Genomic DNA, 22,742 nt, shown 5'->3' with positions numbered 1-22,742 from the left:
ACTTTTCCAAAATCCCGAAAAAAGAAATAAGAATATGAAACAAATGCAATATTTATAGTCTTCCGGAGCCATGCAGTTTGTCCCTGGGAGGAACAAATAAATATTTTGAATAAGCTAATTTATATGAAAACCTTTGACCTCCATCGTAGCTTTCAAATCTCACGCCTGCAAGAAGTCAAATTTAAAAGTCATGGCAATGTGAATTTAGAAAGTGAGTAAAACAACAAAGACACTTTGTTTTTAAAGAAAAAGACCAAATTGAAAAAGAAAGCAACCAGGATTTCTAAAATGAACCCACAACTCGGTCATAGAGATCAAATATCCAGTTTTATTAATTACAAAATGTCAAAAGATGTTACATTCGCAATATCAGAACTGAATTATATTCTGTTAAGGCAAAAGGGACGGAAAGAGTTCATTTCTCTTATTTAAAATTAAACGGCATTAGTATCCAAGATATAAAGAAAAAAAATCAAACTATCAAAAGGCTCACATATTATTAATGTTAAACACATATGTTGTTCATTCTCAAATTATTATTTGCTACATTTTGCATTCAATCAAAATGCAGAAATATATTGAAACAGGCTGATAGTTTAGGATTAGCTCAAACTTGCATATTCAAAGGCCTCAGTTTGGTTTGATGGCATTAATCATGATTAAGGAATCAGTGCTGCATTTGCTAATATCACTTATGTTGTGAACTGGCCATATTAGATATGATTTCTGTATTTTTCCAGTACGCAAGGAATGAATTAAACATCATGACTCTATATCACACTCTATAAGAGAATGAATGTGTTTGTTTGTGTGTGTGTGTGTGCAGAGAGCACTCTGAAATCACATTTTAGAAGCTGCAGCCACAGCGGACGGTCCACCACGAGAATAAACATGAATAGTGTTCTGGAGAGATAAAGAAGACAGAGAAAATAATGATCAAATAAAGCGTATTGCCACCACAGAATAAAATGTATTAGTTCTGACTGTTCATCTTGCAATTCTGACTTTATTTCCTCAAAACTCTGCATGTCTACAGGTCAGGTGTCTAAAAATGCACAAAATCCTTTTGCCCCAAATAAGCTTTCTATATTTTAGTACCATTAAAATGCTATTATAATTTTTGTCATATTTTGAATTTGTACATTTAGGTTAATTTTGAAGCATATACAGTATTTTTTTTAAACGTATAGTATTATGTTTTATTTCAGCTTTTTATATTTTTATTGAGTTAACTATTTCAAGTAACTTTTTTTATGGTTTTACTCATAGTTATAATAATTAAACTTACCAATTAACTATAACTATTTTGATAACATGCTGTAAAAAAATCTTCAAAACTGTAAATAATAGATTAATGAAGTACATTTACCAAGAAAATTCAATTTTAGTCTTTAGTAAATTTTTTTGTACTTAATTGTAAAATTGACTAGTAACATGAATGTGTGTGAGGCTGACTGAATGTTTTCTACCTTTTTCCCTTCAGCGTTGTATTTATCCAGGAGACTTTGAACGCGAGTGCCGTAATCGGGGTGAACGGCCATCAGGTTTTCCACCTGTAAAAATCACATAAATCCATCTGAATCATTCGGAACCAAATGGTTTTTTTTTTCTAGACATGTTCATATATTCCTGAAAAACTGCTAATGATAAGTTTGACTAGTTTTCATGAGATTTATGATAGCAAAACATCTCACGGTACCAAGAACAAAACATCATACCATGCGTTTCTGAATAAACAGTTGAGCTCCTTTCAGATGGCCGGCCATGTTCTGACACAGACGCTCTCGCTCGGCTTCGTTCAACACCTCCGTGAAGAACGTGCGCACCTGCAGAATGCATCAGTGCATCAGAACTCATCATACTTGTGATTATTCAGACACAGATGCACACACTTTCACCAACAAACCTGGGACACATTGTCATCGTCTGCGCTGTTGTATCGGTCCACATCAGGAGACACTTTACACTTGGACTCGATGAAGCACGGCTGGGTATCAGGAGCACTGAAGCTGTTGGGGAAGTAGTTAGGAGCCCCCCCTGCAGGACAGGAGAGGAACTAATGTCGTTTTGCCACAACAAGAGGTTAATAAAAAAATTCAATGCCCAATGAAATGCATGTTTGGTTCACATGTCTTGAACAATGCAACATCTGTTTGGAATGTCATCTGACTCACTTTTCAGAGACTAATACCAGCTGTAACTCAAAACCAAACACAGCATTGGACATCCCGTGTTTGGAGTGTGTGTTACTCACCTTGGTTGTCGTACATGCACATGGGTCCGTCTCTCTGGTAGTTTGCCACTCGGGTGCGGTAGGGGCAGTTGACGGGCAGTTGGAGGTAATTTGCTCCGAGCCGATGCCTATGTGTGTCTGGATAAGAGAAAAGACGCCCCTGTGGCGACAAAATTGAGTAATTGCAGTATTTAGTCAGTCTAGCCATTCTTGCTATTAGTTATTAGTCACTGATGGTTTAATCCAAAGTGATTTACAGGATGCTTACTAAAAGTGTGCAGAGCTTAAGTGTCTTGCTCAAGGACAAAATAGTGAACAAGCATCCTTTTGTGCATTTTAAACTTGTGCAAACGAACTTATGAAATGTGTCTGGGTGGGTTGCTTAATAAGTTTTGTGACACATTAGTACAAACATACCTGCAGCATCTTGTCCGGGCTGGGCTCAATGCCAGGCGGCATGTTACTGGGATCAAACGCCAGCTGCTCGACCTCAGCGAAATAGTTGAGAGGGTTTCGATTTAACACAAAGCGTCCCACAGGAATCAGAGGGAAGTCTTTATGGGGCCACACCTGAAAGATACAGAGCCAGTTATTCAGACAGACACACCTACATCTCAATCTTTATTATGAAGAACGAGTTATTTCATCAAAACTAGCACAAATGGATACCTTAGTCAAATCAAATGGATTCCACTGCCAGTTCTCCGCCTGCTCAAAGGTCATGACTTGGATGTAGAAAGTCCAGGATGGGAAGTTGCCGTTGGAGATGGCATTGTAGAGATCTCTGATGGAGTAATCCGGGTCGGAGGAAGCCAGACGGTCAGCCTCTTCAACTGGCAAATTCTTAATGCCCTGATCAGTCTGAAACACAAGAATGAGTGATAATGCAATTAATTAAAACTTGACATTGACTTTTATTATTACAACTTTTATTATTGTTACTAAAGAATATAATGCAGATCAACCTAGACACTTTACATCCATGCTTTAATTCATACAGTGTAAATTTTCTTTTGTGCAGTGTTTGTTGTTGTTGTAAATGAATTGTAATACTTTAAATTGATTACATTTTAAATTGTTGATCAAACTGTTTTATGAATTAATTTCAATGCATTTGTATCAACTGAATTAATTGTGAATTAATTTCAATGCAATGCATGTATTAAATCATAAAACAGAATTCGTAAAAATAAAAAAAACTGAATCTGGGATAAACTGAAATGGATTTAATGTGGGAAAGTCTTCTTGGAAACAAATAGTTATGTTTAACATATGGAATGCCTTTCTTTCTCCATTACTGATATGAAATTAATATTGTGGTAATATTTTTGGCCCTAATTAAACATCAAATGTGTTCTGTTTGTCTGTGATTTTGTCACTTTGTGCTATAGACTTTGTACACAAACAACAGTACGTACCTTGTAGTGAAACTTGCAGTACACCGACTGACCCTGAGCGTTGACCAGCTTGAAGGTATGCGATCCATATCCGTTCATATGACGGTAGCCATCCGGAATTCCCCGATCGCTGAACAGAAAAGACACCTGCACATACGCATACATATCCATGAGCAGGAAATTCTACAGGAAACGCAAAAGTGAGCAACTTCTGCAGCTGTACCTGGTGCAACGACTCGGGACGTAAACTCCAGAAATCCCAAACCATATCCGGATCCTTCACGTGAGTCTGCGGATTCCGCTTCTGAGAGTGGATGAAGGACGGAAACTACAAAAACGTCACACATCGACTGTTAATACTGGGACGGGGCTCTTGATGTCACACCAGGGAGTGTGTATGGATTGTGTCTCTCACCAGAAGCGCATCCCTGATAAAAAAGATGGGGGTGTTGTTTCCTGTAAGATCCCAGTTGCCCTCATCGGTGTAGAACTTCACTGCAAAACCTCGAGGATCTCGGACGGTGTCTGCTGACCCAGACTCACCAGCTATAAACCAACAAATTCACATTTATGAAGGTGCAAAGGTGGTGTTTTATACTTTTTGTAGGTATGTAAGCAAGAGCATGTTCCAGTCACAGTGTTTCTATGAAAACATCAAAACCATCGATCCATACAGAGTACAGACTCTACTATTTCAGTTCAATTCAAGGTTATTTATATAGCGCTTTTTACGATAAAAATCAATGCAAAGCAACTTTACAGAAAACTAATTTTCTACAATGTTTAGTAGTAGCTTATCAGTTGTGACTGTCAGTTTATGTGCATATGACAGAAATCAAAGACGTAGCCAACCAGATGATGAACACTTTTAACAGCAATTATTATATGATGTAAACACACTTAAAGCAAAATGTGTTAGTTCTGTATGTTGTTTCAGGGTTAGCATCATCCTAGGTCCTCTGAGGGGGTGAAATCATCTCTTCTCAGGTGTTCTGGATCCAGAATTAAGCTTGTGTAAATCCTGGTTGCCACGGGATGTAAATCCCATGGCGAAACAAATGTTGTAATATTTAAACAGAAACGTACCCACAGTGGAAAAACGAACAGCGATGGGTGTTGTCTTTCCCACATGTTCGAACACTTTGGCTTTGCTATAGCGTGTGATGTCATGGGTCACTTCGAAGTAGCCAAAAGCTCCTGTGAAAAACAGAGAAAAGATTAAGTTTGAAGGTCATACCCTCCTTCAAATCAAATACAAGCTCTAAAGTGCCCTACTACTGTCTATCCAATCAGAACACAGCTCTCACAGCACTAATACTGTCACATTAAAACAAAATGACAGCAAAACATTTTGATTACAAAATATTTCTATTTTATATAAATGCTATTTTGTATTTTCTATTCATCAAGGAATCTTGAAAAAAAAAACAGTTTTCATAAAAAACATGAAGCAGCACAACAGTTTTCAACATTGATATTAATAATAATAATAAATGTTTCTTGAGCACAACATCGGCATATCTGAATGATTTCTGAAAGAGAGAGTGAAGACTTTGCATCACAGGAATAAAATGCATGTTAAAATATATTACAAAAGAAAACATATATTTGAAATTATAATAATATTACAAAATATTACTGCTTTTTTATCAAATAAATGCAGCTTTGGTGGGCATTAGAGACTTTCAAAAAATTTTTTTTTAAATCAGACCTGCTCCTTTTGCGTGCACGACTCTCTCTGGTATCCGCTCTCGGTCAAAGTGGGCCATTTCATCAGTAAATACCACATCCTGGACCAGCAGTGGCCCGCGAGGACCCGCCGTCATTGAGTTTAACTTGTCCCCTACCGGGACTCCGGCTCCAGTGGTCAGGACATCTGGCCGCTGGGAAAATACAACAAAATGAGACTGAAAAGCAACACTAAATCTAATTAAAATAACAAATAAACAAACCAAATAATTGTATTCACTGAACTCAGCATAATATGTATTTTAAATGATTATTCAGTAAATCCTTTGAAATATTGTAATAATATTAGTAATATTCAAATTTAAAGATTTAATATATTTCTTATATTGCATGAATATATTATATTAACCATTATAATAAAAAAAAAATATTGAATTCGAATTGATTTAAAACTAATTTGACATCTGTCACACCTTAGACAAATTTTATAAAACTATACTGGCAAAAAAAACATATATATATATTATTATTATTATTATTATATAGGCATCTGGCCTGAAAATAGTGATTAAATAACTATAATAGTTTTTTTTATCTACTTCTAAAATTACAAAATTTTAAAATAACATTTTAACTGTAGCAGAAGACTATCTGTCGTAACTTCGTTAAATAAACAAAGAGAAGAGGGGCCTATCTGGCTTCTCACAACATAAATTGTATTCCAAATTTTGATTTGATGCGCGAGGTGTCAATCATGTTAATGACCAATCATGTTAGAGAAGAGTGGGACGTGGCGGGGGCTCTTCCGTCTTCCGTCAAATAAGCCGTTGACCCACACTTCAACTACGAATACATTTCACTTGAAATTATTAAATAAACCTTATCTGTTTTGTGCGTAATTCTGTACATTTTGACTTGCGAACCATTACAGATTCAAAACAACCAACCATGCACATAAATAAGACCGTGGAGGGGATGCAGTTTTCATTACGCAATCCAACATCTGATTAACGTTAGTGTTTTGTACAATTATATATAAATATATTGCACACTATATACCGCATTCATTCGTAACAAGTAGGCATAAGTTAACAAATATCACAAATATATGATAAATATTTACTTGCAGTGCATGCAGTCTTTTGCCACTGCATTCATAACAATTATCACTTTCAGATATGAATTTCAGGAAAAAAAATATGTTTTTAAAAAAACAACGCAACACTTTAGTGTAATTTACAGACGTTTTGCACATCAAAACACGAATATATCAACAAATACTTTCGTGTTATTGCGTTACAATCCTGCGACCTTTGGCACAATTTCTCACTGCACAATGAACCATTAAAATAAACGATTTAAAACTATTTAACGCACACAATCTCATACTAAGGATATAAAATCTCTGAATTCTGCAGCAGACCTGAGAGCCGCGACCGTCCTTCCACAGTTTCATCTGATCCGTCGCTTTATCTCTGTCTGCCATTATTCAGCTCTTCAATGACACCCTAAACACGATACTACACTTCTGTGGACCCAAACCACGCTTTTATTTATTAAGTTCGGTAACAGTCTGTTCTTTGCAAGTGAGCCTTACATTACCGCCACCCAACAGTATTCACCAATCCCTGACGTCAGGGTTGCCAGGTCTTCACAACAAAACCCGTCCAATTGCTACTCATAATTATCCAATAACTAAATGGGTTCCCCACTCTGGGGAGAAAATACACGTTTTTGGTGGGGATCCCTGGTATAATTAGACATCCCAGGGTCTAAATATCAAGTTATTATACTTGCTTCAATCCGCGGCAACAGTGTTAACGTTAACGGATTTGGAAACACGTTATAGAAATAGAATAAAAGAAAGCTAAATGTGCGGGCATATGTGAACCCTTGTCTTTTATTGTACAACTGCTAAATGTTCTGTTAATATTAAGATCGCTGTTGTTCACGTGATGCATGTTACATTTCTCAGCGCTTTACTAGATGGACCAGTCACAATTGTTGGGGATGTCATCGTAACCATAGACATATAAATACCTAGACGCCTCATTGGCCGCTCGACCGCACGTCAACTTCGCCGCCATATTGGAGCGGGCAACTCTCATAACTCTCACACCAGGACAGAAGAAAACATACCTGACTCATCGACAGATTGGGCACCTACACACCGTCACACGATAATAAAAACAGACTCCGAAGTGCTGATCTGAATCAACAGAGTCGCGAACAGACTCCGAAGCAAGGGGCAAGGAACTCGACCAGAAGTTGAAGTCGGGTGGGGGCTGCCATCTTTTAGCAGAACTTCACTTGCGTTAGCATTCCCATTGACTCCCATTCATTTTGGCGTCACTTTGACAGCGAATAACTTTACATCTGAGGCGTTTAAAGACTCTGTTTGTCCATTATTTATTTCTAAAGATACACAACAATGTATAAAGGGCTCCATTACCTTCTATGTTACATTATGGCCCCGTATAAACAGTTTTTGTAAAAAATAGGCTAACGATTGCGTCATAACCACTCGGCTCTCTGTCGCATTACCGTACAGACAAGTGGAGAAGCTCGCAGGCAATTAACTTAATATGGCGTATTGGCGTTACATTTTAAAATACTATACAAAATAATTAATCAGAATACTTACTCCTGCTCACTCACGACAAATAACTCCCCGCTCAAGCTCGCCGTCTCTGCAAGATTAACGATGGCAGTTTGCACACACAGCTACTAGAAGATTTACATCTGGCAGACAGGTTGCTGACGTCGTCAAGCTTCGTTTGAGTCTGCGCGTCAGAAACGGAAGTGCTAAAAAACGCTAAAACTGGGCTTCATTTGTCTCAATTGAGTTCCAATGGGGTCGCTGTGTCCATTTCTTTTACTGTCTATGCTCCGAAGTCCCGATCTGAATCAATAGAGTCGCGAACAGGCTCCGAAGTGCCGATCTGAATCAGACGAGTCGCAACAGGCTCCGAAGTGCCGATCTGAATCAACTGAGTCGCGAACAGACTCCGAAGTGCCGATCTGAATCAACCGAGTCGCGAACAGGCTCCGAAGTGCCGATCTGAATCAACCGAGTCGCGAACAGGCTCCGAAGTGCCGATCTGAATCAACAGAGTCGCGAACAGGCTCCGAGGTCCCGATCTGAATCAACCGAGTCGCGAACAGGCTCCGAAGTGCCGATCTGAATCAACCGAGTCGCGAACAGGCTCCGAAGTGCCGATCTGAATCAACCGAGTCGCGAACAGGCTCCGAAGTGCCGATCTGAATCAACAGAGTCGCGAACAGGCTCCGAAGTGCCGATCTGAATCAACAGAGTCGCGAACAGGCTCCGAAGTGCCGATCTGAATCAACAGAGTCGCGAACAGGCTCCGAAGTGCCGATCTGAATCAACAGAGTCGCGAACAGGCTCCGAAGTGCCGATCTGAATCAACAGAGTCGCGAACATGCTCCGAAGTGCCGATCTGAATCAACAGAGTCGCGAACAGGCTCCGAAGTGCCGATCTGAATCAACAGAGTCGCGAACAGGCTCCGAAGTGCCGATCTGAATCAACAGAGTCGCGAACAGACTCCGAAGTGCCGATCTGAATCAACAGAGTCGCGAACATGCTCCGAAGTGCCGATCTGAATCAACAGAGTCGCGAACAGACTCCGAAGTGCCGATCTGAATAAACCGAGTCGCAAACAGGCTCCAAAGTGCCGCCCAACATACATCGAAAAACAAACCACTGTTTCAGAATGTGTGTTTTCTGCATGAGTGTGTTTAATGTGCATTATAGAACAAAATGTCAAGCATCTTCAAGTATTAGCCTATATATATATATATATATATATATATATATATATATATATATATATACTTTATACTTTAGGAGCTCATTAATTAAACACAATTTGGAACTCATGTCCACAATATTTTTGTGTTGTGTCATTAGTTGTGTCTTAATTTGATTAATAATTAGTACTTTAAAATTACATTTCAATTTTTTTATTTGACTATTTATTTTACTATTAATTTATTCTTCATTTTTATCTATTCTGTATTATTCCACCCTTTATATTACATAATCTTCTTGCTATTATTAACCTATTGTTGTTCAGTTATTTATTATGGTATTATTCATATTATACATAGAATTTAATAAATCTATTATATCTCATATGTTATTGTACCGTTGTACTCGCTTTTCATATTATTCACTTTACTTTAAGTTGTACTACATATACTTTTTAATTTAAAATATCACTTTTACTATATTTCTACTGTGCACTGTATCAGTGGATATTTTCATTTTCTCTGGATCCATGAGGACATCAGTTACTTGTGTTAACACTTTGTGTTATTATTGGTTGTATTCTTCTATAGGCTAAAGTGCTATCAAAATGAAAAGCAGACTTCAAGTGTGTGATTTGTATTTACTAGTTTTATTAAATTTTCTCACTGATAGTAAATTATTAGTGTTTAAAGATGTATTATTTAGGTTTTATCCCAGTACTTCAAAGGGAATGGGCTGTGTTCTGACCTGAGACACAAGAAAGAGAGAAAAAAAAGAAAGAAAAATGTTGCGATTGAACACAGAGAAAGCAATAAAACAACTACATATCATGTAATGTACATTCAATTTACATTACATGAATATGTCACAGTTATACTAAATTAACAGATTTGTAAACCGAAAAAATCAACGAAATCATCAAGTGAGACAAATGTGAGCTTTCAATTAATAATTTTCCAAACCTTACTAAACAACTGGAGGCAAAGTTTTTTTTAAAATGTTTTTTAACCCCTGAAATTGGTTCGTAAGTGAGAACGCTATTGTGTTTTTATTCAGTTTTTTATTCAGTAAGGCAGTCTTGCCCTCACTAACATGGCGGACGCGTTGACGTATCGTTTCATGGATCGAAAGTTTTTTTAAACGAGTGATACTGGTTTAAAGCTCAGGATGACAATGACACAGAAGCGATTGACTGCACTTTCCCTGTTAACCATTGAAGTTAAAGTTAAAACATGAGCAGCTCTATGCTGCTCAGTGCTCCTGTAGTCTACTACTGAAAACAGAGCGCCCTCTCGCGGCTGTAGACTGTAATGTTTTCCCTTGGTTTTTGGTTCTAAATAAATGTGACTTATAGTCGAGTGTGACTTATGTTTTTTTCCTTGTCATGACGTATTTTTGGACTGATGGAACTTATACTTAAGTGTGACTTATAGTCCGAAAAATATGGTAGTTGGAGGTATGGCTTTTGAGGTATAGTGCCCAGGGGCACCACACTGTCTTAGTTTAAATGATAATCTTTTAAGTGATTATAATAATAATAAATGTAGATCAGAAGCAAATATTTTGCAGCTGGGTTTAAATCTTAGGTATCTAAATTTGTGGATATAGTATTTTATTAACCCATAATACAAATAAACTTTAAGACATCATCAAACTCCTTATGGTCAGAAATATCAGAATGAAAAAGCACCTTACAAATGGAAATATAGCTGGTGGAACACAAGAAATAGGGAAGTTGATATTTGAAGCTATAATTGTTTAGAATAGTAACCAAAATAGAATACATGTGTAATAGATTCTTAAGGCCCGTTCACACCAAGCACGATAACTATAAAGATAACGATAAAGATATAGTTCTAAAAATCGTTCTAAATATTAAAGAATAGCAGAGTCCACACTACAACTTTAACGATAAAGGCATATAGAAACAGTATCTTTGGAATCATTTTCAGAACGATTTTAATTCCAGCTGATGAACGATAAAAACATTGACATCCAATCAGAATCCACCCTGCTATAACGAGCTCGAGGATTTAAAGCGGCAGACGCTGGTGCGCTCAGAATAAACAGACGATATCGTTCGCTGGTGTGGACGCTAATATCGTTATCTTTATAGTTATCGTTCTTGGTGTGAACGGGGCTTTATGGTTAAATGGACTTATATACTTGTTACAAAGATAATGTGTCATGAGTCTGGACCCGGTGGTCCTCACTCTCACCACCAGAGGGCACCACTTCCTTTCTCCCGGACTCATCACCTTCACCCACTCACATTCACTCTGTACACCTGTTGCATCCACTCACTCTGTACACCTGTGCACATACTCACTCACACAGCTGTTCCCTATTTGTTCACGAGTATTTAGTCTCACCCACCACTCTGCCTGGCTATATTGTAATGTCTATGTTGATTACCTGTGTTTCTCGTGCTCCGGCTTGTCCCTGTGATTCGTTTTGTTTTTTGGCCTTTTAGTTCTCGTTTGTTCTTGTTTTAATAAAGTGTCTCTTCCCTGCACTTGGACCCATATCTTGTTCTTTCCACGGCGCCGTCTCTACCGCGCCTTGACATAATGATGATGATTTTAAAATTAATTTATTTTACTTTATTATTAAACAAAAAAATATTTGTTCATACTGTAAAAAAAAAAAAAAAAGTAATGTTTGGGTAAAGTGCTGACCATCTTGACTTAGCTTTAATGACAAAATTGTTGCTAGTAATGAGAAAGTTTCTAAAAAAATGATTAGTACATTTAGCCTCCAAAATATTAATACCATTTAAAAAAGTTGAAGTATTTTCAAACAAGATTTCACCAAAAACATTGTCTGATACCACCCTAAAAGAAAGCTTTGCCACCCCTGCTTCCACCCAAGTTGGCAGCAACGAATGAAAGGTTTTGGCCAATTTTAAAATTTATGAGCCCAAATCTTTCATGATTCGTGATCCCGCTCCGAACTCCCGAACTGATTCAAATGATTTGCGATCCCCAAACTGACTCAAATGATTCGCGAACCCGCTTTTGAACTCCCGAACTGACTCAAAAATTTCGCGAACCCGCTACGAACTTCCGAACTGATTCAAATGATTATCGATCCCGCTCCGAACTCCCGAACTGACTCAAATGATTCGATTCGCGAACCCTCTTCGAACTCTCGAATTGATTCAAATGATCCGCGAAGCTGCTCCGAACTCCCGAACTGACTCAAATGAGTCGCGAACCCGCCCCGAACTGACTCAAATGATTTGCGATCCCCATAACTGACTCAAATGATTCGCGATCCCGCTCCGAACTCCTGAACTGACTCAAATGATTCGCGAACCCGCTTCGAACTCTCGAATTGATTCAAATGATCAGCGAAGCCGTTGCGCACTCCCGAACTGATTCAAATGATTTGCGATCCCCAAACTGACTCAAATGATTCGCGAACCCGCTCCGAACTGACTCAAATGATTCGCGATCCCCATAACTGACTCAAATGATTCGCGATCCCAGTATTAATATACTGTAATATTTTTGTTGTTGTTGTTGCTATAAAACAGACCTAAGCCATCAATAGCCTTTAAAATGACTTAAAATGCATTATATAAAAAAATAATGAGGCAATAATGATTGGTTAATTATAACACTGTTACAATACATAATGTAAGCAAATACAAAATAAACAATTTATGTATATGTTATTACAAATGCCATGTGATTGCTGCTGTTACACTTACAGGAAAATCAAATCTTTGTTCAGGCTACTGACCAAATATTTCATTTAAATATTCACTTAATCTTTGATTTTTGGACACCTTTTTGCTATAGATGACACATCCTTTATAATTTCTTCAACAAAAAAACGTGCATATCACAACCCTTACAAAAATAAACCAAGTTTTCTTAGAAGTTTTAATTTAAGCTTGCCAAAATAATAACACCATATTTTTCAAAAACAATTTCTAAAAGTACATTTGTATTTGTAACTATACTGTTTATTTATTTATTATTATTGTAAGCTAATAAAACCTATGCTTCAGGGACTATATTCATATAACATATAAGGCTAAATGTAGCTCTTGACTGGTTGAGTTAGATGGTGATTAACACTAAACAGTAGAAAATCAGTTGAGTCTCCCCAGCTGGAAATGTCATTGGCTGTTAAAGTCTTGTGTTTCTTTTAATAAATTGACATATTGATAACGATGAACCTTTTATAATGCTCTTAATTACATGTCGATGTATACTGTATGCATTAGTGAGTGTGGTGGTGCTTATGGGGTATGGTCACTTATTCCTTATATGAACTGTTTCAAATGCAAGACATTGATTGCATGAGATTAAGTTTGTAAATGGCAGCCTGTGTCATTTTGTAGTGTGCACATATATTTATCATCAAACTGTGATAACTGTGACTAAATTCAGTATATATACGTCTGCCATATGTTGCCACCCCTCAAAAATTCCTGCCCCCTTCTCGCCACCCCATCAATATTTTTCTAGATCCGCCCCTGATTAAAGCCATAGATGAGATGCTGGCCATTGTTGTATTGATGATGGGAAGCATCAAATCCTCCAAAACTGTTCACCAAGCTTACAATTAAATTTCATATTTGAAACCACTAATTTACTTTTCTCTCACATCTCAAACACAAAAATAAACAATTGACTTCATATGAAACAAACCACATAAAGCATTTTTATTTAAATAATTTATTTGATTGCAATGTGTCCTACAGTATACACGTGCATGCATTGTAAAGTTATGTTTAATCATTCTTTAAATCTTTTAAAGTTCACCAACATTAGATGTACACTGCAAATGAGAGTATTGCTTCTATTCGGGTGAATTTGGCACAGAATGAAGTTTAATGTTGACAAGCTTAAAATATTGTTAGTAGTAAAAACGAATCACAGCATTTGCAGCTCTTCATCAAATCAACTGACTGCAAAAAGCTCAAATCTGATATTCATTCTATAAAACATTTGAGGTGTTTAGGAGGATGTGATTCATATATTTTGGTATTAATTTTTACATTCTGTCATCAAAATATTTAATTATTGCGGCAGTTTAAACATTTTTTGATTTTTTCTCGTACCAAAGAAAAACTGTGAAAGGAAATATACATTAATTTATACATATTCCAGTTTGATGAATGTGTGTATTTTATACAGTGTTGGGGTAATGCATTACAAAGTACAAAACTACAAAGTGCAGCTTCCTGTGATTAAATAAAGTAAGAGGTTATGCTCTATTTTTCAGAAATCCAGTAACGGTTACTGTTTTGTAGATACTTATAAAATACATATATGATTTTAATGTACTAAGGTTAATTTAACAACTATTTTTGAAGTCCAACAACAAATATACTCTTGATCAAAAAGTGCTTTCTTTCATTTTGACACACTGAATGGCAGAGAAGAATGGTTCCCTTGTGTTGAGATCTATCTCAACTGCTAATTGTACCCAAAAATACACACGAATTAGATGAAATTACTGACAACATGGGCACTATTTTCTCTAATACATTAGAAGCTGTTGCCCCAATCAAATTGAAAAAAGTTAGAGAAAAACGTACTGTACCATGGTATAACAGTAATACTCACTCTCTCAAGAAATTAACTCGTAGTCTTGAACGCAAATGGAGAAAAACTAACTTAGAAGTTTTTAGAATTGCATGGAAAAACAGTATGTCCAGCTATAGACAGGCTCTAAAAACTGCTAGGGCAGAGCATATACACAAACTCATTGAAAATAACCAAAACAATCCAAGGTTTTTATTTATCACAGTGGCTAAGTTAACAAATTACCAGATGCCACCTGATTCAAATATTCCACCAACGTTAAATAGTAATGACTTTATGAATTTCTTCACTGATAAAATAGATAACATTAGAAATACAATAGCGAATGTAGATTCTACAGCGTCTAACACTTCAGTTTCATCCATCGCACCCAAAGATAAACTGCAGCGCTTTACAACCATAGGACAGGAAGAGCTAAATAAACTTATCACTGTATCTAAACCAACAACATGTTTATTAGATCCTGTACCCACTAAATTACTGAAAGAGCTGTTACCTGTAGCAGAAGAAACACTTCTCAATATCATAAACTCGTCGTTAACTTTAGGACACGTCCCAAAACCATTCAAGCTGGCGGTTATCAAGCCTCTTATTAAGAAACCAAAACTAGATCCTAGTGTACTGGCAAATTATAGGCCTATTTCAAATCTTCCATTTATGTCTAAAATTTTAGAGAAAGTTGTGTCTGCTCAATTGAGCACCTTCCTGCATAAAAATGAAATGTATGAAGAATTTCAGTCAGGTTTTAGGCCCCACCATAGCACAGAAACTGCACTTGTTAAAATTACAAATGACCTGCTCCTTGCGTCAGACCAAGGCTGCATCTCATTTCTAGTCTTACTTGATCTTAGTGCTGCGTTCGACACCATAGATCATGACATACTCATAGATCGATTACAAAACTATACAGGTATTCAAGGGCAGGGCTCTAAGATGGTTTAGATCCTACCTGTCCGATCGCTACCATTTTGTTTACTTAAATGGGGAGTCATCTCATTTATCATCAGTAAAATATGGAGTGCCACAAGGATCCGTCCTAGGTCCCCTTTCTATTTTCAATATATATGTTGCCCCTTGGTAATATTATTAGAAAATACGGAATTAGCTTCCACTGTTATGCTGATGATACTCAGCTATATATCTCAACGAGACCAGATGAAACTTCCCAATTATCTAAGCTAACAGAGTGTGTTAAAAATGTAAAAGATTGGATGACACACAATTTTCTCCAATTAAATTCGGATAAGACAGAGATATTAATTATTGGACCAAAAAACACTACACAGAATCTTGTAGATTACAATCTGCAACTAGACGGATGTACTGTTACTTCCTCTACAGTCAGAAATCTGGGTGTTATATTAGACAGCAATTTGTCTTTTGAAAATCATATTTCCAATGTTACAAAAACTGCATTCTTCCATCTTAGAAACATTGCCAAGCTACGAAACATGTTATCTGTTTCTGATGCAGAAAAGCTAGTTCATGCATTCATGACCTCTAGACTGGACTATTGTAATGCACTTCTAGGTGGTTGTCCTGCTTCTTCAATAAACAAGCTACAGGTCGTCCAAAATGCAGCAGCTAGAGTCCTTACCAGGTCAAGAAAATATGATCATATTACCCCAATTTTACAGTCTCTGCACTGGCTACCTATTAAGTTCCGTATCAGTTACAAATTATCATTACTTACCTATAAGGCCCTAAATGGTTTAGCTCCAGCGTACCTAACTAGCCTTCTACCACGTTACAATCCATCACGCACCCTAAGGTCACAAAACGCTGGACTTTTGGTCGTTCCTAGGATAGCAAAGTCCACTAAAGGAGGTAGAGCTTTCTCACATTTGGCTCCCAAACTCTGGAATAGCCTTCCTGATAATGTTCGGGGTTCAGACACACTCTCTCTGTTTAAATCTAGATTAAAAACACATCTCTTTCACCAAGCATTCGAATAATGTATCTTTTTAATTGTGAGTGTAGTTGCATCTGTTCAAAGTTGCATTTTTATTCATTAGCTTGGGTTAAACTAATTTTACTTTGTTGGATCAGCAGCTATGCTAATGATGTCTGTATTTTGTTTCTATGTTTCGCCACGGGATGTAACTAGGATTTAAACAAGCTCCAGTCTGGATCCAGAACACCTGAGAAGAGATGATGCTGACCTTCAGAGGACCCCAGATGATGCTAACCTTGAATCAACAAACAGAACTAACAATTATTGCTAAATGTGTGACTGAATCATATAATAACTTAATAATATTGATAGTTCATCGTCTAGCTGACTACGTCTTGTATTATTATTATTATTTTTTCTAAAATCCTGTCAAATGTGCACAAACTACTAGCTACTACTAAATATTGTAGAAACATAATTTTCTGTAAAGTTGCTTTGTAACGATTTATTTTGTAAAAAGCGCTATACAAATAAACTTGAATTGAATTGAATTGAAATGAGAAATACATTGTACTGTAATATGCATGTTATAAATACAAAGTAATTCAAATGTATATCTTGTCTAAATAAATATATAAATCAATAATGTTCTGAACTGCAGTCTAAACTTGACAAACTGGCCACATAAAATTCATTCGTTTAAGTTTAGTTGTAAAAAATGTATGATTTATTTAATTAATGCATAATGTTATTACTATTCAGAGTATAGCAATCACATTGCTATACAAAACATAAGAGGTAACTATTAAAAGACTACTGTTTTTAGCAACTTGCCCATGACTTATATCATTATAAAATACTTGCACGCTCCCCACTAGTAAAATGCATTAGTCAAAATAAATAAATAAATGTGGTACTTTAAATTTACACATATTTCTTAAAATAAACTGGAGGACTGAAAAAAAAAAAAAAACATATACGTGATGTGGCTCAAAGGCGCCACTATTAGGCTAATAAGCGTCATTGCACTTGCCTGAGAAAAAGGACAGGAAGTCCCTAGGTTGTTGTTATGCCTCATATTTCATATTTAAATATTTAAGCAGAGGAAAATAAGAAAAATAAGTTAATTAAAACTTCCAATAATAATAATAATAATAATAAATATTCTTTTACATGGTTTCCTTTTTAGTAAAACAGAATGTGGCTACAATTTCTTACACATTTTACATTCCACGCAAAGGCTGCAGCACAAAACCAGGCACCCTGTAATCAGATGTAGAAATTAAGACAACCTGGATAAGAAAACCTGGATTTCAAAGACCCTTACAGATGAGACATCCTGAGCCGCCTTTCTCTCATTACAGTTCCATCCATCCTCAGGGTAGCGGAGACACAATGATTTTCTCCTCATATTCTGTGCCTTTACTGTTAGGATAGTTAGACAGCAGGCACCATGCAGACAGGAGTCAGAGGTCAGGGGTCAGGACTCAAGGTCTTAGGTCCTCCGGAGCGGGTGCCACATTGAAACTGGTTTCCGCAGAGTCGCCAGCATCTGGTTCCAGTGAGTTATTCCCATTCCACTGGCCTCAGGTCCGATGATCACATGACCCATGTTTTCATCACGGCCATCTTCTGTGCTCTCAGCAACCGTCACTCTCAGAGAGAGATCCTGAAAAACTCCAATCAACCTTACAAACACAGACAGACAGACAGACACAGAGAGACAGAGACAGACACAGACAGAGACAGACAGACACACAGAGACAGACATATAGACAGAGACAGACACAAACACAGACAGACACAGCCAGAGACAGACAGAGAAAGACAGAGAAAGACACAGAAAGACAGACACACAGAGACAGAGACAGACACACACACACACACAGAGACAGACACAGAGACAGACAGACAGACAGACACAGAGACAGACAGAGACAGAGACAGACAGAGACACACACACACACAGACAGAGACAGACAGACAGACACACAGAGACAGACATAGAGAGACAGAGACAGACACAAACACAGACAGATAGACACAAACACACACAGACAGACAGACAGACAGACAGCCAGAGACAGACCCACAGAGACAGACACAGCCAGAGACAGACAGAGAAAGACACAGAAAGACAGACACACAGAGACAGAGACAGAGGCAGACACACACACACACACACACACACACACACACACACAGAGACAGACACAGAGACAGACAGAGAGAGACAGACAGACAGACAGACAGACAGACACAGAGACAGACAGAGACAGAGACAGACAGAGACACACACACAGAGAGAGACAGACACAGACAGACAGATAGACAGAGACAGACAGAGACAGAGAAAGACAGAGAAAGACACAGAAAGACAGACACACAGAGACAGAGACAGACACACACACACACACAGAGACAGACACAGACAGACAGACAGACAGACAGACACAGAGACAGAGACAGACAGAGACACACACAGAGACAGACACAGACAGACAGACAGACAGACAGACACAGAGACAGACAGAGACACACACAAACAGAGAGAGACAGACACAGACAGACAGATAGACAGAGACAGACAAAGACAGAGACAGACAGACAGACACAGAGACAGACACCGAGACAGACGAGTGTTGTCACCTGCAGGACCACGGCTGGCACTGAGAAGATCATAGCCTCATTGAAGATTGGATTAGTATCATCTCTTTTTACGGATGTCTTCTTTTTCCTGATCTTCCTGCCGTCCTGGAGCAGATACACCTTCACAAACAGATCTGTTTCCCATGGAAACAGACCAAATTCAGTATATGGTTTTCGCACATTGCGTTTTCCAAAGTAGGAGATGTACCTTGATTCAATTTCTGGAACACCATTCCAATTCCAATTATTTCATTCCTAATACTAACTCTAACCGATAATCAGTGGATATAAATATTGTTTCAGGAGCATCTAGCTCAGCTTCACACCTGCTGTGGTCTTTCCGTTAGTCCAGACCAGGCTCTTGGCTTTGGCAATGACCACAGTGAGACGTCCTGCAGTCGGCAAATAACTGAGAGACAACAGGATCTCACCGACAGCATCCACAGCCTGAGAAACGGAAAACCAGCTTCATCAAGTGAATCCATTTTTTTAACAGCTTCATACTGAACAAATTGATTCGGCAAGAACTGGACTTCTTATTGATACATATAGAAAATACAAATCTGGCATTAAATATCTAACCATATATATATATATATATACCACCCCAGGTACCCTAGCAACCACCCCGGGTACCCTAGCAACACCCTAGAAGTATTAGAGAAGACAGATTTCATATAGTGAGGACACTGTAGAATATTTTTTATTTATATTTTATTATAGGAAGTGAACTGCAGTGGGTATTTTTGGCAGAATCTATGATTACTATGGTAAGGTGTTTATGCTGTGAGTCACGCCGAGACTTGTTTGTAATCAGCTGACGGAAACAGCGGGAGCAGAGATTTCTGTAGCTTATGACAACAGGGCAATTAAAGCTTCGGAGGTGCACTCACAGATGCACTCGCAGGGTTCAGGGCATTATGGGTTTCACATGCCTGCGGTCAAATGAATAGGTGTTGAAGGCGCTGTCAGGAATATCAGCAGCAGCTCTGTGTATCGTCTGTAATGACTACAGGATCACAGATGGACACACACACACACACACATGGATCAGTGATTCTGTCTGGACGCCAATATCCCAAAATAATGCCCCAAATGGCACAATGACTTGTGAGCTGTAAACCATCTTACTTATAAACAATGAATCACGGAGCAGAAATCCAAACTTGCTTTCTTCAGTTCGTTTTGGTTCGTTTCCTTTAAAGTCATGTATAAAAGCAGTGATGGATTCTCTTACCATTTATGATGCCATTAGTGAAATATGATTGAAGTGGTTGTCCAGCAGACATTTAGGTCTAGCAGTATTGTTCAGCCAAAAATGAAAGTTCTGTCATTATTTACTCACCCTCGGGCAGTTATTTTAGTACTCATTATTTTAATATTGTAAGTTTAATTTATTAGATTTTTAATATTTTCAGTTATCATAAAATTTTTTGTTTAAGATTTAGTTCATTTGTTAAGTGTATTTTTTTCCCAAAAATATCAAGTTCTGTGATTATTTACTCACCCTCGAGCAGTTATTTTAATGTTTATATACTATTATAGAGTTTTTTTCAGTCTTCATTGTCATTCATTTTCAGCCTTCAATTATTAAAAAGCACCAATATATTTATATATTATCGTTTAATACTATTATTAAATATGACTAATATTATTTACACTATATTTATATTTTTAACGCTATTTATTAATATAATTTATATATATTATATATATATATATATATATATATATATATAGCCTGATTTTGAGCCTAATTACATTTTTTTTAATAAGTATATAATAAACAGAATTAATAGGTAAATAATAATTACTAGTGAAAACCAAAGACCAGTTTAAAATAACCATTTCATTTCAGTTTAAACAATTCACTTATTAATGAAAAAAGAGAGAACGTTTTGCATTGATTCTTATTTTGTGTATACTATGGAAGAAAATAAATTCACATAAAATAATGGCAATTGTATTTTTGGTAAAATATCCCTTTAAAGATCTGTATCTTGCATGAAAGCCTAAACTCAAAGTTGATACACTGGAAAAAGCTTTTAATCTGATTGTAAAAACAATGCCTTATAATAATAATGGATTTTCTTCTAAAGCCACTCTCCACCAACAAGCGCTGGAATCAATCCCTTGAACTCCAAACCGAGCGAGCGAGCGTGCGTGCGCGTGACCGCGAAACACGCGCTAATCATTCAGACATGATTGTTTTCAGCGGACAGCGCTGCATTCAGAGCAGATGATATAGTGTCCGTGATCAGAAGCGGATGGAGAGGCTCCAGTCTGCACTGTCAGCTACTCTCAGGTAGGACTGAAGAGAGCGAACGCTAATAAATCAAGAGTGCTTTTAATCTCCAGAATAACACTTTCACTGAAACACAAGCGAAGTCAGAAGCTGCCTGGAGAAAGAGAGCATCACGATCACTATGACAACCACCCGAGCAGCGGGCACGCGCACTGCATCAGCACCTGAACGGGCCTGAACTTTCAGTTCCACATCGAACCAAAACCAACAGGCAGAAAACGCATGACAATAATTCTGAAGCGCATGTGCCTGAAATATACTAAAAAGGAAATAAATGACTGTATGAGAGAATCAGCATATATATATATATATATATATATATATATATATATATAGTCATGTGCATACACTTGCAGCATGCACGTGAAATATGAGGGCTTACTTGCGTATGCTCTTACCTTCTTCAGCAGTGTCGGTTTCTCCCTCTCGTGCACGCGTACACTTTCATCCATCAACTAACGTGCATTACAGCGTCAGATGCTCGCGCAGGAACCGATCGCTTCTGACGCGCGCGCGGGTTTAGATCCGATCTAAAGAGTCTGTGTTTTCCTCTGCGTTTGATGAAGATCTGAGTATAGGAGTCCCACACCTGCATTGCAACTTCAGCACCAACACACACACACACACACACACACACGAGAATAAGGGAGTAGAGGCTAGTTGTCACACTAAATATTTCTCAGGGCTGATTTAGGCACACGAAGTCGTGGCTACAACATGCTATTGAACATTTCCACAGTTATTACCCATTAAATACAATTTATTGAACAAAAGTTTGACAAAAGCTTTGTGCTTTTTGTGACAACTTGCCCCAATGGCGTCACTAAATTGGGTAAATTGTCACAGCGTTACCTATTAGATTTAAACAGCAGAACAGGCCAAATCCCAAAAACACTGTTCTAACAAATATTGCAGTTAAATATCTTAAATGAACTTAATATTTATATAATCAAAGAAATATTAGTCCTGAAAACATTGTTTTAGTACTCTTAACTTAACATTAATTTTATATGGTATTATTTTGTTGGCAAAAATGTTAGAACCACAGATAGAATAATCGATAGATAGATGCCTTCTTCAAATAATGGTACTTGTCCCCCCCCCCCCCCCCCAAAAAAAAAAATAAATAAAAAAAATAAAAAATAGTATCATAGTGCCGGAGCATCTCAAACCCATAAGTGTACATAACTGAAAACATTTCACTTTTTTTTTTTTTTTTTAAATAAAGTGGTAGCATA

The 22,742-nt window shown here is 37.3% G+C and overlaps 3 protein-coding genes across 4 annotated transcripts; 1 reads left to right on the top strand and 2 right to left on the bottom strand.

The window, feature by feature from the left end:
* Positions 1-308: 308 nt before the first annotated feature.
* LOC127947254 (catalase) lies at positions 309-6,972 on the bottom strand. Its single transcript, XM_052544248.1, has 13 exons — positions 6,743-6,972; positions 5,342-5,513; positions 4,717-4,827; positions 4,046-4,176; positions 3,854-3,958; positions 3,652-3,777; positions 2,903-3,094; positions 2,651-2,803; positions 2,255-2,393; positions 1,907-2,037; positions 1,719-1,826; positions 1,470-1,553; positions 309-903 (listed from the first exon to the last, which is right to left on the bottom strand). Exons 1-13 carry the CDS (start codon positions 6,803-6,805, stop codon positions 841-843), a joined length of 1,578 nt encoding a protein of 525 aa, XP_052400208.1. The 5' UTR covers positions 6,806-6,972; the 3' UTR covers positions 309-840.
* Positions 6,973-15,717: 8,745 nt separating this feature from the next.
* Positions 15,718-16,745, top strand: LOC127946753 (uncharacterized; the record flags this gene model as incomplete). Its single annotated transcript, XM_052543496.1, has 1 exon — positions 15,718-16,745. A coding segment is annotated over one exon (894 nt), but the record flags the coding sequence as incomplete, so codon positions are not given.
* LOC127946752 (synaptotagmin-12-like) lies at positions 16,702-22,072 on the bottom strand. Of its 2 annotated transcripts, XM_052543495.1 has the most exons (4): positions 21,903-22,072; positions 19,526-19,646; positions 19,200-19,333; positions 16,702-18,219 (listed from the first exon to the last, which is right to left on the bottom strand). In XM_052543495.1, the coding sequence occupies exons 1-4, from the start codon at positions 21,954-21,956 to the stop codon at positions 18,046-18,048; spliced, it is 483 nt and encodes a 160-aa protein (XP_052399455.1). In that variant the 5' UTR covers positions 21,957-22,072; the 3' UTR covers positions 16,702-18,045. The 2 variants fall into 2 exon arrangements, with proteins under 2 accessions (XP_052399455.1, XP_052399454.1); XM_052543494.1 differs by having other exon boundaries at positions 18,084-19,333.
* Positions 22,073-22,742: the final 670 nt, after the last annotated feature.

The sequence above is a fragment of the Carassius gibelio genome, chromosome A25 (genome assembly GCF_023724105.1).
Source record: "Carassius gibelio isolate Cgi1373 ecotype wild population from Czech Republic chromosome A25, carGib1.2-hapl.c, whole genome shotgun sequence".
NCBI classification, from domain to species: Eukaryota; Metazoa; Chordata; class Actinopteri; order Cypriniformes; family Cyprinidae; genus Carassius; species Carassius gibelio.
This window is presented reverse-complemented; position numbering and strand designations above follow the sequence as displayed.